A 17,151-nucleotide genomic window follows, 5' to 3' on the forward strand; every position below is an offset into this window, starting at 1 on the left:
TTGTGAGACCTCCATTCTTTATACTAACCTTAACACACCCTTCAACATAACACTAACACTACTATTTGAACTATCCCTAGATTATAGGGTTTCACTTGCCCCTTTCAAACTCTGACTACACATCTTACCATCCCTAACTTTACCTGTAACCAAACCTTTACATTCACGCAATCCTGCGCTTAACCCTTATTCTAAACCTAACCTTATGCTTAACCCTAATCCTATCTCTAACCATTACCCCAGCCTATTATCTAACTTTTTCCTAAACCTATACAAAGTCAGAGCCGTTATTCTTGTCAACAAATCTTCCCTTACCTTAATTATAGCTTAAAGATTTTGCCCTGTCCCTAACTTTAATTGTAACCATTGCCTTTTCTTAGTTTTTCCTATTTTTGCTTGCCACTTATTTGTTGCTAAATTTACTTTCTCACTGTTTACCTAAAAGTGCTTAAACATCAAATATATGAATGCCTGTTTTCTGCTCAGCTTTCAAGGTACACCAAGGAGGGCTTTCTTCACCTGGGCACTCTTGGATCCACCACTCTCCTACCAGACACACGATGCCTAGTAGACAACAAAAAGAGCCGGTTACCTCAACTTCATGATTGTGAAAAGGTGAAAAGTAATCTCCACAAGCGCTGGAATTTCACACAGGTATGTTTCTACCCTCGTATTATTTGTGTAACCTTTTTTGTTATAGAAATAAGTAGTTTCAAAATGAAATTAAGTAATAAAAAAATGTGTTTTAATGTCAGACGAAACTCATGGATTACTGGGCCACAACTCTGAAGTTTAAGTTATTTTACCAATGATAGCTACACCTACTGTGGCCGGTGATAAGAGATCACATAGTACACCCTTTAGTGCTTGACTCACAGAACAGAGAAGTGAGCAGCCCAAAACTAACTCAGAGAGGTGGTCTAATGTTAGAGACTTAGAAATCAACAGTTAATACAATATCTCAATTATGAATGTTCTGCCCTGTGCATTCACATTTGAAAGAAAAAGAAAAAAGTAATTTAATATGCCAATTATACAATACAAGAATAGGTGCAAAGGACACACGGTATAAATATGATGCTAGAGGAGGGGCACTTAAAATGATTTGCAGCTGAAATTTTTAAAGAAGCACGTTTATAGAATAGGGTGCAAAGAGATTACTGTCTCTTTAATTAAAGGACACATGCAGTCCCCCTTCCCATGCCATAGATCTGGCCCAAGGACCTCATCCAAGCTATGCACCAGGGACTCCGACAACACTGATGAATCCTTGCTGAATGAGTGCGGGCATAAACTGCTTGCACTGTCCCACGCATCAAAACACAGCTTTCCACTTTCCGAGCGAAAGCAGAGAATAATGCAAAGAAATAGAGCTGGCTAATGCCAGAACCTCAATGACTGCTTAAAGGGCTGGCCAGGACCGTGGGAGCCTTAGGGCATGCCCACAGCTCCTCAACATCAGAAGCTTGGAGGGTGCCCCAAGTGAGCACAGGGGCACCCACTGTGAGCACAGAGGCACCCACCTAAACAGAAAATAGCTAACTCCAGCCAGCACCTGTTTTGACTGCTGGTGCAGAGCCGGCTGGTGCTGTGGGGGGACTTCGCCACCATGACCGGTCATTCCCAGTGATTTTGAATGTGTTTTGGGTGCCCCACGTAGGCACAGGATCGCCGACTTACAAAAAAAAAAACCTCCTCCCAGCACTAATATAGTTGTTGGTGGGGAGCCTGCAGGGTCCGTGTCTGCCCCACATTACACAAAAAAAAGGTGTGGGTGCCCTGGGAGGAGTTACTGTCTGTCTGTTGCGGCAGACACTAAAAACAATATGTTGGCCTTTATGCTGCATGCGTGGGTGCAGCCAACCCTGTATTTCAATGATAATTTAAGGAAAATCTGTCTGCAGTGGCGTCCGGTAGCTTTAGGAGGAAGGGGGCGGGCAGGAAGCACACACACGTTCTTTCACACACAGACATGCATGCACATCCATTAACAACACTCAAAACATTCAAACATGCACGCACGCACCAAACATTCATTTTGAAACATCACACACACACAATCATTCTTTCACACACGCACGCATGCACATCCATTAACACTCATAACATTCAAACATGCACACACGCACCAAACATTCATTTGAAAACATCACACACACACTTACCTTCAGCCTCGAGGTTCCAGGAGGGTTGGGACTGCTGCCTTCCCTCATTGGCTGACCTTAGATCAGCCAATGAGGGAAGGCAGCAGTCCCACACTCGTCACAGAGTGGGATGGGGTCAGTGAGACTGCTGACCCCACCCCACCCCACCCCACACTGTGACGAGGTGTCACTGATTGACACTCACCCTGTGCGCTTCAGGGCTTAAACCTGAAGCGCCCAGGGCGAGTGTCAATGGGTGACGCTTTCCTCGCCACCCAGGGGAGGGCCTCAAGGCACCTTTGCTGAGCTGAGGAGGTCACACCCATAGTTCAGCTCAGGCAGCCAGGAGTCTGCACAAATCTTGCAAGTCTCACTCCTGGCTGTCTGAGCTGAAAATGAAGAATGTCTGTCAGGCTGACCTTTGTTCAGCCTGACAGACACTCTTCATGAGGTGCAAAAGGTGGGAGGGCGTGGCCCCTCCGCCCTAAGGGACGGGCCGTGCCTCCCTGTCTGTTGGAGTTAGCCACGCCTCGTGAGTTAAGACTGAAACTTGGCCCGGGACGAAGAGAAAGTAACTATCTATCGTGCTTCATACTGACTTCTTTGAAATAGACTCCATTAAAAAAAACTCATATTGGAAATGGGTCATTTAAAAATATATAGGGTTGAGAGCAAAAGAGAGAAAGGTTAGTTGGGAAGTGATGGGGCCCTTTCTCTCTCCCTCATATGAAAAGTTTATTTTTAAATCATCTCATGTATAATATTGTCCACCACCAATATGAGATCACCATAGGAAAACGGAAGGGGCTTACTACAAGATCCCTTTTAATTTAGGAGGGTCCAGCAAAACCAATTACCTGCTCAACCAAAGTTAAGAAATGTGAGATATACAGCAGATATCTTAGTTTCATCCTGAGATTTTAGCTTCTGGTGCAGGTCCGAGGAAAAGTGAGATTAATAAAGGAATCAAACTCAGAAATTACAAATTCACCCAATATTATATTTCCTCAGAGTGATTCCCAGCGCTCAACTGACATCCTTGTTAATTCTGCACCATGGAGTTAAAAGGGTGCCCTTAAGTGTTAAATCTGGAAATGTACAATTAACATTCCTGCATATGAGGTAGCCATAGTGAAGCCAGCAGAGGAATGTCTGCATAAACACAGATCTTTTCAAAATATAAATCTATTTGTGCAGGAAGATAATATTTATGAGAATGTATTGGAATGTAAATGAGATGAGATGCAAGTACTTCTACTTTTGACAATAAAATACTACGATTACCATTCATCTGGAAAAGCTGGCCAAAATACAAAAGAATATAAATATATTTGAAATTGGATTGAGGCAACAGAATTACAATTCAATTTAAGTGAATGTTGAAGTTCAAATGTATTGTCTTATTTGTTCTATAAATTGGAGATGCTCCATGGTATCTAGCTCTACCTCCCTTCTAATCTCTCACTTATCTGTGCCTGCCCTGTGTCTTTATGAACATATTACACACGACATTCATCTGCAGCTCAATCCAGCAGAAAGCTATTTTATTATTTATTTAAACAATGACATGGTAGAAAAAGGCACATGGAAAACAAGGAGTAAATGGATGCAAAATATTTAAAAATCTGAGTGTTCTACTTATTACAGAAATGTAATCAGTCTTTGTGTATAATCATTACGGTAATAGAACATCACTGCAGACAGTATATCACTTATAAGGAAGCCCAGTAAATTAATAGTTCTCAAATTTTCCACAAGCATCTCCCCTTAGCTTTACACTGATAAATATTCTCCTAAAAATGCACACGAACAACTAAAGTTCTGAAGTAGATAAGAAAGACTAGATCTCAGTCTAACCACCATCAATCCCCAATTGCATATTCTCTTAAAGTCTGCATGTCCAATTATTAACACTTTATTGTAAACTCAAATGCCATCATCTCATTTTTGAGCAATTTTTCAGCCAGTATCATATTATTTAAAATTATTTTGTTAATAAAGGCTTAACTTTTGTCACAAAAAACGAAAATAAAAGAGGAATTGTTTCTGTAGGATCACAGAAATAAATACATTTTACTGGATTTTTAACAAAGAGGAACATCCTACATACCTCTAATTTATCACCACAATAAAAGTACTAGGGAGATGCATCCAAAAGGAAACGACAGTCCGCTCGGCTCTTAAACAATACTCTTACACGTTTAAGTGCCTGACTATAATTTTGGTGGCCGGACCACCAATATGGCGGTGAGGAGGAAGCCACCAAGCCAGCAGCCACCACTGCCGTATGGCACTACTGCTGGGCTGGTGGTAGTGTCTGCAGCGGTGTCACTGCGGCAGCATGCCTGAAGCACATGTCGCCTCAGTGCACCGCCAGATGCACCTCAGACACACGGTGGCTATGCAAAATGTTGTTCATGGCAGCAGTGTGCACTGTCAGTGCAGGCATAGAGGGGCACGACATTTGCCCCTAGTCACACTGCCCAATGGGCAAAATTGTACTAGGGCCCTGTTTGGGCCCCCTTCCCTGCCTTTCCACTGAGCTTTTCATGGCAAGTTCCCTGCCATGAAAAACTCGGCAGAAAGGCAGGTTGTAATCAGCATCTGCACAGCCGCGACTAAATAAAGCTTCCCCCCCCACCGCGGATTCAAAGATCCTGGCAGTCGCGGTGGCGATCTTGTGGCAGTCCGACTGCCATCCTCATAATCTGTTGGTTCTCCTTTCATAGGTGGTAAATTTTCCAGATGTATGAGCAACATGATTATTTACAATGAGAACAGGAGGCAAGTCTGCTTTGCCATCGTTCTGCAGTACCTTTTATTTAGATATACAGTGCATGTATTTTGTGGACCTCATTTAGAATATTACAGTCAAAAGGCCACAACCAAAACATAAAGAGCAACAACTGATAAAATGTTTGAGGTTGTGATATGACTATGCCAATGTCAATTTGAGTAAAATAAAGCCTCTCATAATACTAATGGTGTACTACTCTTGTTTCTTTTTTTATAGAATGGATCCTTGATAAATAAAGGGACTGGACGATGCTTGGAGGTGGAAAGTAGAGGAAACTCGGGCATTGATCTTGTGTTGCGCAGCTGTACTGGTCAAAGATGGACAATTAAAAACTTTATTAAGTGAAAAGTAGTAGGACTAAAGAGCTGGAAGAATTTTTCTTGTCAATCAATGGGATGGTTCTTTACTGTTGCTTGGTGTATTTAAGTGGGTTCTCAGGAGGAGCATCAATCAACTGAAAAGGAGTGCTGTTTTTTTCCTCATTCAGGAGCAAATAGCTAAATGAACATTAGTTTCTTCATGGTTGTAGAGAAATCCTTCCAATCCTTAGGCAATGCTGGGTTAAACAGCTGCCAAATATTCTTCTTGACATCTTGCAATCAAGACTGGAAGCATCAACAAGACAACTATGAAGATCCAAATGAATCCATGAGCTGTGTTGACACTTGGCTCAAGTAGGAACAATGTTGGCATGACTTGAAGCCTGTAGGAGGCAGTATTGTTTGCCCTGCATCAACTATGACCACCTTACCTGTTACACTGACTCTCTTCCTCCTCATGATTAGCATCCTTCCCTCTTGCTCATGTGGACACTAGATGAGAGGCAGGGCAGCTAATTACTCACAACTGTGTCTAATCCTTCATTAACAATAAAATAGATTGGTCTATGGTGGGGTACTATTGCAAGCACATGACTATGCTATGAGGTGGTGTATCTATTGTATCCTGTCAGCATCAAAGTTAACATTGCCTGTCAAATGGGATTCAGCAATTTTGAGTTTTCTAGTATTCCTTCTACAATTCCTTTATGAGGTATCCAAAAACAAACATTAGAGGATTACAGCAATTCATTTAGTTTACATCTACAAAATATGAAGTTGATAGTTGCTCATTCATTATGTCTACATTGTGTAGATCGATAGAAAATGTTGTTTTTTAGCTTATTTCACATGAGGATTTATGTGGGTTAGAGTTTGTGCACCACATGTTTACAATGGGTCTTGCAAAAAGTAAGAGAGTTGGTTGCACAATGTGCATTTGTTCTTAGGCTTCAAGGGTGTAAAATAAGACACCCATTTTAGATGACTATAGGAGTTCTGTGTATGTTATTGTGATGTGTACATAGATAGAACCACAAGCAAGGGGCCACCTGTTTCAGGTGCCCAGTACTGAGACTCATACTTTATAAGTTGTGAATGTGTTGAACCTGATTAGAGAGAGCAACACAAATGGGCTGTGGCAGCCCAAATTGCACAAAAAGAGAGTGTCTCCTATACAACCAGAGTATCAAAGTATGCATTAATTTATTATAACAATATCAGGAATATTTTATTTATGTATATAAAAAGTAGTTGGGATCAGACTACCTCTTGCTTAGTAGGACAGCTAAAGCTCTTTCTTACACAAGCATGATTCACACACATACTAACAAGGCAAGCGATACACTTCATACATATGCCCTCATTGTACTTCAGATGCAAAGTTGATGCTGTCATTGTACACCTGCAGTTTGCCATACCACTGGGTATGGTCATTAGTGGGTCTACAGTAAACACACCATTCCAATTTGTTGATATCTGAAGGGGATAATATGCTAACCTCATACGTTTTCCCCAATTCATGTTGCACAAACTCAAAATGTGAGCTATATGTATGCACGATTCGTAGCATGTAATACATGGTGAAAATCATGTAGGCAAACACAATTTGGGAAGATTTTGTACACAACATAAACTCCCTGTTCAGGGATCAAGAGGATTTTGTGCGCAAACTAAGATTAGCCCATTGTTAGGATGTGGACCATAGTCGTCAAGCAAGAAACCCAATTTTCCCTTACCATGCACATTAATAAGGGGTGAAATAGAATAACATCTGAACATTTTTAGGGATGTGACAGTATAAAACATAGATTCAAAACAGCATTTGCAAATAGTAGTGCTTCACGCTCTGAGGAATCACGCTCTGAATTAGGTTGTATATTTTGGGTTGAAATAGACTATAGGTTTTCTGGCAAAATTTAAGATTGTGTGCTTCATTTTAAAAATCACTTACATTTGAATATAAATATAATTTTTAAATTTGTATTTTGAAGAGATGAGATCAACATGCAGAATGTCTGATGCAGCCCACCCATCTCTATGTGAGAGCTGGCCTATGAGTTTTTGTAAAAAGTTTAACAAAGCTTCAGTAGCTCAAATGATCTGAAACACATTCAGCAGCACCAAATAAATTAATGATCATATAATGTATTTTCGTCACTCAGACTGTAAGTGTAAAGGTTAATAAATCTCTTACATAAGAAGTTACATAGCTTAGTACGTTCCAGCTTTGCATTGATACATAGTGGTAAATATTTAATAGTGCTACCAAAATGTGGAATATGTATTAGACTCCTAAAAGATGGCATGAGCTCCAAGAAAAACCTAAGTCATCAATCTTCTATTAATGATGTGAACCATTTTGAAAGCTCTTAGTTGCCCTACAGAGGGTTACTGTGCTTTTTAAATCTGATGTAGTGAATTGAATCTTTATTTTCCGATGAGAATGAAAGCAGAGAAGGCACACCTAAGTCTCCAGGATGCTAAAAATTTGCAATTGTGGTACTTATTAGGAGTTCTTTAAAACAAAAGTGATTTCATTTTTCCTAAAAGTTGGATGCAGAAGGACCCTTAAAAATGGGCTTTGACGTCACATCTGAAAATTAGCAGCTGCACTAAAAACATATAGAAATGCCATGAGGAAATGTTTCTCTACATCAGTGTTTTATTACTTGTTGCCTTCCAATGTTGGTAGATGTGGTTCACCCAACATACCTTTGTCGCGGCATTATTACTTCTACATATATCCTGCAATGTCTAAGAGTAGATTATAATATGTGGTAGAAATCAACATTGGAAATTAAATGAAGCTGGGTAAAAAGAAAAGTGGACGTTAACTTGTTTTGGATATCTGTAGAAAATGGCTTGCCAGTATTTGTGAGAAAAACTAATTTGGTAGTGGTCACAATTTTAAAATGTATTTGTGTGTTTTATTACAATTTGACCAGACTACAAGAACTGGTATAGGGCAGTCCAGGTCCGTATATGGCAAATACACACATTTTCAGTGTTATTATTCAGGAAGCGCATGATGACATACAAACTGCAAATCCAAAATATTTGTAGAAACAATAGAGCAAGGTGAAAAGGACAGAAAATTAGGGGTGACTCCATTCTGGTGAAATATAGAGAAAATGGTTATTGTTTTGACACCAATATCAAGAGAAGTGTCAAGTACTTAGTAGGTAACAAGAAACCATGGCTAACTAAGAAAAAGGAAGAAAACAGTGCTGAGGACATAACGGGCATGTTCAGGCATTTTTAACCATATATATGTAAAAATGTGATGGTGGGTCTAGTAACAGGGGAGGGGGCTCTAGGGACTAATATGTTCAAGGGCTGCCACTGGTAGGTGCTATATCTCTTTCATTCAGTAAATAGATGGGCTTCAGCTGAGATTTTAATTTAGGTAGTATAACAGCAAAGAGTTGAGAATTCATAAGAGACTTAGGCCCCAAGGTACGAAAAACTGGTCACCAAAACTCTGACATAAATTTACAATCAGTACTTTGGTGACCAACAAAGAATTTTATGAACTGACCTCCGTACTAATAAGTCAGTTCATAAAATTCTGATTCAGAGTGAGTCAGAATTTGACTTACTTACCTAATTAATTTTAATAATGTAGGTCACAAATTGCCATTCACTAAGATTGGTGCTCGTTACAACAATGGTGGCCTCCTAGGATCAGCAGACCATCATGTCTGTGATCACCCTTTAATAAAGTAATTGTTTTTATTAATGCAGCCCTTCCAGGTTGTTTGAGAGTTGGCACTGGTTCCATTCCCAACATATTTATTTTAAAAACACAAAAGATCCCTTCCCTTTTACGAATGCCTTAATAATCCAACTCAAAAGTCGGTAATTTGTCAATGTTCTGTTACCAGATTTTGGTGGCAAAACATTGATACATCTACATCTCATACTGAATTGCTATTTGGAATAGACACACTGCAGGTTGCCTCTTCCAAACAGTGATTTATTAGAGGGTAAAGCCATTTTAGGAGTCAATACAAATTTCCAATCCAAAATTGGCATTAGTGCGTTGTAGAAAACATTTTGTCGCTCGTAATCAGTCAGCTGTTTGTGACTGTAAAAAGATTTGATACATTGGAAGAGACCTCCAGAAGACATCCTGTGAATAATTTTGCTAGAAAGTCTGTGTTTTGAATTTAGAAGTTCCTATGTTGAAAGATTTGTAAAGTATATGCATCCTCGAATGGGAGGCAAATGAGTTGCAGAATAAAATTCTGCCTACTATGCAGCCACCTAGTTTGTGGGATACCATGTAAAAAGGAAATCTCATTCCTTCATAAGGTAGCAAAGTGGGCACCAGTTTTATTGCCTGATTTACAAATGAAAGGTTTCATGCATTTTAGTAATCTTAGTTGATACTGCATTCCACATGCCATGGTGTAATGTGAATATCCATGACTGAGAGTAGTTGGAGGGATGGTTACTGATGACAATGAAAGCTGGAAATGTTCAGTGACAATCTGGATAAAATCAGCTTATTAAATGTTAGGGCTGAGAAAATACTAGGCCATGCACAGTTGGATTTTGGGTAAGCAGGTCACACAAGTCTAAACACATTCTGGAGAGGTTCAAACTACAGATGTGCAACATTGTTAAATGCAGGGATAGTCCAATATAAGGCTAAGGGGTTACCTATTTAGGTTGAAGATCAGAGGTGCCAGGACTGAGCCCTGAGGGTTGATACAGATATAGATTGAAGTGGAAATGAGATTAGTTAACATTCTTTACTTTGTGTAGGATATGAAGCACTTTAGAGTTTAGCTAGTCATACAAAGATAAGCTTCAAGGGTGTCCTGAAACATATCACTGCCCACAGTACCAAAGGCATTTCACAGGCTGAGCAAATATCTCACCATGGTCCGACATCTAAAGAGTAGTGTAAATAATGTTCTCAGCAGCTGCCTATGTGCAGTGCCTGGCTCTAAAGCCAAAATGGTAGCCATAAAGTAATTTTTTTAAGATGCTGAACTATTTACGTTGGGAGGTCACACAGGTTTACATTGTTTTATCCTGGAACGTCATTGGGCAAATAATTTTAGAATAGGAACTGGGGCTTCAATTTTGTCTATACAGAATCACTGTTGAATGTGGTTCATTTTCCAAGAAAATAGAACAGACAAGTCAGAGAATTGTTTAGAAGAAATTGAGGTGTATCTGGAAAGGAATGTTTGACAAGTTCAGACAGATATTTGGGTACATTAATTTTCAGATGTAATCTGAGATTTAAAACATTCATCTATTAGAGATCAATAATGTTCATTTTACTTTTGGGTCTGATACCCTAGCAGGCCCCTCAATGATAGCAACATCTTTGCCTGGATTCCCTCAATTACTTTTTTGCGTCATTCACTGCAGCTGAGGACCACTGTGGTGATACTTTTGTATTTTATGATTTACAATAAGGGTAGAAAAATAATTAAGGATACAAATCATAGTGTTCTGGCATTCGGGTATTAGTGTTCTCACATAATCAATAAGACCAGACTTGACTAGTCAGGTAGAAGTAAGATTCTTTGGTATCTGTTGTTATTGTTACATTATACGAAATTTCCTTTCATAGGTTGGTTCCTGGTTTGTCATTCAGCTATGGTTAAAGCAATTGATCTTAGAAGGTGGTTAGACCAGACTAGTATTGAATTAGAAGAACATTGTATTTGGTATAAATTGAAACAAAGTACATCATTTATTGTATGTGAGATCAGTGCATTAGAGTTACTAGGTATCAGAGGAAAACAGCAAACTGAGAGACTGCCAATTTAGAACTGAGGGCCAAATTTATGGCACGCGGCGCAGCACAGCAAGCCACCTTGCTGCACTACATCACAGGGAAAGGATGGGAGTGTGCTGTACTTATCCCAATACGTGCCATTCCTGTCCTTTCCCCAGCACTGGAGCACAATGGGATGCCTAGCACCAAAGTAGGCTCCCTTGCAACATAGTGCAAGGATACCTCCGTTGTTCGTAAGATTGTTTTTGTGCAGGAAGAATCACCTTCCTGCACAAAAACAATCCCCTGAGGCTTTTTCCTCTTTCTGTAGCTCACATCGAAAATGGAAAAAACAAGGAGCAATAAAGATATTTCTCTTTGTTGGAGAGACATAGGCTTTTGGCACATTCCCAGCTCTAAATCTGGGAATGTGTCAAAATCCATGAATATTGCTTTGGAACACCCACGCAACACCCATAGAACACCTCCCTGAAGGCGCTGCATTGCTTTACTTGAGATTTACCAAGCCGCTCAGTACCACGCAAGGTGGCCTTGTGTGGCTTCATAAATCCTATTTTTTAGTTGTCTCGCATATTCACCACATTGCCTGGTGCAAGTGCAATGCAACTGGGGTCATAAATATGGCTCTTAGGGGGTTATTCTAACTTTGGAGGAGGTGTTAATCCGTCCCAAAAGTGACGGGAAAGTGACGGATTTACCACCAGCCGTATTACCAGTCCATTATATCCTATGGAACTCGTAATACGGCTGGTGGTATATCCGTCATTTTACCGTCACTTTTGGGACGGATTAACACTCCTCCAAAGTTAGAATAACCCCCTTAGTCTGCAAGAAAGATGCTATCTGATGTGATCTGTTAACTATTCAACAAATGGGTTGGTATTTCCTCCTGGGAGGTAAATTAGATATGGATCAATAACTTTTATGTGCAAGACAATATAAAAGGGTGCATTAAAAAATGATAGAGGAAGCAATGTTTGGTACATATGTGAGGTGTATCATGTTAAATGCAGACACACTTTTGGTATTTCCAAGATCAAATTAGGTTCATTGAGGATCTGGTGAATGATAGGAATTTCCGTGGGTGTTGAGAAGCCTTTCTTTTTTTACAGAGGTGTCAGAGACAAGTGACAGAATAACCTGCCGACATTAGTGTAGGTGTTATCAATGCTGGTAGTGCTTAGAGAACCAAACAGTTTTTCTTGGTTAGCTTCCAACACACTGTTCATTCAGTAGTTAGAAGTGAGGAGGAGTTAAAAAATAGTTTACACTTGGGCATTCTGCCATAGAAGACAGATGACTGCACCCTTGTGTACACCAGCAACAGAGAGTAGTCTGACTTAAAGGCTGGCATTATCTGTCAAATTTAAAGCAAGAGAGCTGTGTCCCATGCACGTGAAATTCAATAACATTTAAAAGCTTAAAGAGGCTGGGGAAGAGGTGGACTGACATGGGGGCCATGGTGTGAGAATGTTTCACTGGGATGCCAAGATTGAGGGTGCTGATGGAGTTGGTTGTTTCTACCTAGGGTACTCTTCAAGGAAAAGTATGGGATTGTTGGTCAAAAAGCATGAGTGATGGGTCTTTCCGCAAGCATTTTTTTCACTGACATTTTCATGTGAGTAGTATGTGGGGAGTAGTGAATGCTGAAAGGTTCTAGGATTTACGTCAGCATTGTTGGGTAGGGATTTGTAGCAGAGGGAGTTTAGATAGAGGAAGAGGGGGGTGTTTTAGCATTCAAGTGAGCGGTAGGCCGTGTTTCACTGCTGTCTTGAGTCATGATGTGCCTCTGTTAAAGATTCTGATAGCACTATTTATGGCTAATGTGGCGAGTTAGTTATCCTAAGCTTGTGATCATCACCAGTCTTTACCAGCAGGCCAACAGAGAGGTTCATTTATGTAATTTGTGACCAGGTTAGGTGGGTATGAGGTATTATGGCCGATTTGCCCAAAGAGCATATAAGGTGCGCTGAGTTTGTTGCCATCTAGGGCCAGAAGTATCTTGCATTTTTGCGATGTCAAACAGCCCATCGGGCTGTTTGCTATCGCAAAAATGCATTTTCGTATGTATGAATCCCAATTTGCGATTCGGTAACTTGTAACCGAATCGCAAATTGGAATTGCGACTGCATACCAATTCGGTATTAGGAGTGTGCATGTGAAGGGCGTCCCTTCCTAATACTGAATTGCAGAGGTATGTAGGAATGTTTTGTGACCAAAATGCGGTTGCAAAACATTTGCATTTTACCACCTTCTTCAAGTAGGTGGTAACCCATTCGCAAATGGGAGGGGGTCCCTAAGGGACCCCTTCCCCTTTGTTAATGGTAACAAAAGCATTTTTTAAGAGCAGGCATTGGTCCCACGGACCACTGCCTACTCTTAAAAAATGAAAAGAAAACATTTCATTTTTCTTTTTTAAACTGATCCCTTTAAGGAATACAGGCTGCATTTAAAAAAAATAATTGCTTTATTTAAAAGCAATCACAGACATGGTGGTCTGCTGAGTCCAGCAGGTCACCATCCCTTTGAATGTAGCCATTCACAATGGGTCGCAAATTGCGACCTACCTCATGAATATTAATGAGGTAGGTCGATTCGCAAGACGTTGGAAATCGCTAAATGAAACTCCTGAAGTTTCATACATTCAAATAGCGATTACCTAGTTGCGATTCGCAAAAAATCGCAATTAGGTCATCGCTTTTGGGAAAATTGGTACATCTGGCACCCTAGTGCTGTGGGCCTAGCAACATATTTCTCTCAATGGAAATAATCTGTCAGGAAATATGTATCGGATAGGGAAAAGAGAGACCTACTTCACTATGATTATTTTTATTATCTCTTCATTTTTCATTCAATATATCCTTCTGTAGTCCTCTGTGCAAATAACACGCCTGAACACACTTAGATGTACTTAACAATTACCAACAAACAGTGCTTAGTTTGTAAAAAAAATGGGTGCCAGGGCCCTCATCAGAGTCCACTGTAACTTGCACCACACATTTTTCTCGGACAGTCGCATCAGCACAACTACTAACAATCACACTTGTACAAGTGTGACTTTTCAGACTATTGCAGGCCTCCTACGCTACGAGAACAGGTTCGGCTTTCGGTAATAGAATTAATGAACAACTGCTATTGTGCTAATTTCTAAATTAGATAGATCGCCGGCAATCAATTGTTGGTGCCAAGCACCGGAAACGACCGGCTCAAATTGACCACTTCAACGAGGAGCAGAGGAAACTTTATTTCATTGGTCTCAATACCACCTTATATACAATATTAATGACAACATCCTAAAAATTCATTAATTTTAAAGTTCATTCAAAATCACCAAAAGTACACATCCAAATTCGTCCTTGATAATTCATACACATTCATAAAACTGTCAGTTTTTGTTTGTGAAACATTTGATGAAAACTTAGGTTGTTTTGTGTCACACTTAAGTGTAAACCACAAACAAGTGCCACTCACAGAAGACGTAGCAAAGATGTACAGAAAACAGTGACAATTTCCTATAAAATGTACATATTTTACAGACATCATAACTCTTAAAAGTCAAGCTTGAGCAAGATGTCAAAATTAGTGGACTGATAAATGTGACAGATGAAGAGGTTTATTTTTGTAGTATATGTCTGCGTCTAATGCAAGTCTTTGTGTATTAAGAATTTTTTATGTCAACAAACGTGAATGACAATCCACATAGACCCTTCTTCATCGTGTGTAAATGAAGCAACAATTGTAACCATCACTGAAGCACATCATTGCACACATAGCACATGTTTATTTTGCTTAGGAATGTCAGAAAACCATTTGAAGGAAGTTGCCATGCGTGTGGTGTCAGTAGTTGCACTGCTGGAAGGAATGAAACTACACATACACAACTAATTTCTCTAAAATAATAGATGTAAAGATATTTCCCACAGAAAGCTGCAGCGCTCTGAATCGTACTGTTATTTGCAACAAGAGCTTTTACTATCAGTAGATAGAGGAATGCAATCACCAGATCAAAACTCATTGTGAAATAGTTTTTCAACATAACTAATTTATGTTGGTAGAGAACACTAGAGCAACTATGTTCCCCTTCAAATAAAATTCCTTGCCTACAAAGTGCACATTTCGAAACTGAGTGTAACTTTATATTTATAAACCATGTGTGGGCACTTTAGTAAAACAATACAGTGTTTGCTTTAAAGGAACAATGATTTTCATATGCACAAGCTATTTGGTCAGTAAGAGACGGACAACTACCACTGGCTTCAAAGAACATTTCAGCTGCCTAAAATAATTTGACCTTAACTCAGTGTTTTAGCTTTTGGCTGGTCCTGAATGCCGGCATTTGAGTTCATACTGCATTATAATTACAGTTCTAGATAAGAAAGGTTTTAGATTATAGACAGAACCATCCAACCAGAGCCACCCACCTCTGCAAATCAGAACCACCATCAACTGGTTTGCCCTATCATCGCTTTTCAATCTGGATTTACACTAGCTGAGGACAATATGTTTTCTACAAGATACTAACAAGGACTGCAAATGTCAACATGACAGGCTGTTCAGATGTTTGAAGAACTGAATGGTAATTAAGGAGGAGAAAGGCTATGCACACTATGGGCCTCATTTTGAGTTTGGCAGATGTGAAACCCCGTCCACCAAGCTCCCGACAGGGTGGCCTCCGTGGTAGTGGCGACCACCGTGCCAGACCGATTAGGTGTTTTCCCGCTAGGCTGACTGGCAGAAACTTTCGCCTGCAGGGTGCTCCAGCACCCTCACAATGTTTACTGTCTGCACAGCAGACAATGAACATTGTGAGGGTGCTGGGCAGGAGGGCCTCTGCACTGCCCATGCAAACTGAATGGGCAGCGCAGGGGCCCCTCTGTGACCCCCTACATGCAGCGCTGCCCTGGCGGATTATGACCTCCACCTGCCATCAACCTGTCGGGATCACGGATCCCAGCAGAGACAGTGGAACCCTAGCGGTCTCACCGCCAGGGTCTTAATGTGGCAGTTGGACCGCTACAGCAGCGTCGGTCCTGAGTATGTATATTCGGTCCCCAAAAAAATAGTAGTACAGCACTCCACTGGGGTGGCAGAAGTTTATTTTTGGTGCCTGCACAATATGTTCTATCCGAAATGCATTGTTGTAGACATGAAAAAAACATACTACTATTTCTTTTGGGATGAAATGCATGTTGGATCCATAGCTTGGTGGAAACAACCAGCATCTACGGAAACAGTGTGAAACACACACAGATATATATATATATATATATATATATATATATATATATATATATATATATATACCTGTGTGTTTATATAAGTATATATATTTTTATAAATATATATACTTATAGATATATGAACTTTTGAGTATATCAGATACGAGCAGGTTAAGACTGGTGAAAACAAAATCAGGGGAAGATCGTGGCTCGCTTATTTCTCTTTTTCTAGATCATGTTTGGTATGCATGCATTGTACTATGAGAGCATCACCTTACTTACTTGGCCTCAACTTACTTACTTGTGGCTTCTTCTGAAAGTCAGTTGGTCCTTGTACAGTGATACAGGAGTAAGAATATCTAAGTTAGTAACTTCCAAGATTTGCCACTAAATTTGAGTTTCCATTCTGATGTGTAAATAATTTAAAATTTTCATTCTCACCTATACGTTCATGTATGTGCAATAGGAATATACTATTCTGCTGAAACTGAAATTGCGTACTTAACAAATTAGTACAACACCTTTCAACAGAGAGAATGTTCTGAAGGAAAAAAACTGAACACCACCTGAATGCTTGTAAGGACTGCCCACATGAAAACTATCTTTTAAATGAACATATTGAAAATAGCAATAAGATGAGGAAATATAGTTTAAGAGAGTGTGGATGACTTTTCCTCCTTCTCTGAACAATCCTATTTTTGAATCTGTCTATCAATATTGCAAATTAGAAGATCTGTGACTCCATGTACCTGTTCATGTTAACTGTTGCATCCTCTCTTGTGAAATAAATTTAAGCCTTCTACAAACTACTTCAATTGCATGGAAGGTATTTTTTTCTATGGAGGGGAAACATCAGATGTGTACACAGTGCTGTCTAAGCAACAGTAACTTAAATGGTATTAAAGTAAAT

General features: G+C 39.8%; 1 protein-coding gene across 1 annotated transcript in view; it reads left to right on the top strand.

The window, feature by feature from the left end:
* The window catches only part of GALNT17 (polypeptide N-acetylgalactosaminyltransferase 17), a 1,750,844-nt gene extending 1,742,378 nt beyond the window's left edge, over nucleotides 1-8,466 (top strand). Inside the window, exons 10-11 of the mRNA XM_069226928.1 lie at nucleotides 487-654; nucleotides 5,158-8,466. Of these exons, the coding sequence (XP_069083029.1) occupies nucleotides 487-654; nucleotides 5,158-5,286 (297 nt within the window). The 3' untranslated portion in view covers nucleotides 5,287-8,466. The remainder of the gene's footprint in view (nucleotides 1-486; nucleotides 655-5,157) is intronic.
* The last annotated feature ends 8,685 nt before the right edge of the window (nucleotides 8,467-17,151 follow it).

This window comes from Pleurodeles waltl, chromosome 3_2, assembly GCF_031143425.1.
Source record: "Pleurodeles waltl isolate 20211129_DDA chromosome 3_2, aPleWal1.hap1.20221129, whole genome shotgun sequence".
In the NCBI taxonomy this organism is placed as follows: Eukaryota; Metazoa; Chordata; class Amphibia; order Caudata; family Salamandridae; genus Pleurodeles; species Pleurodeles waltl.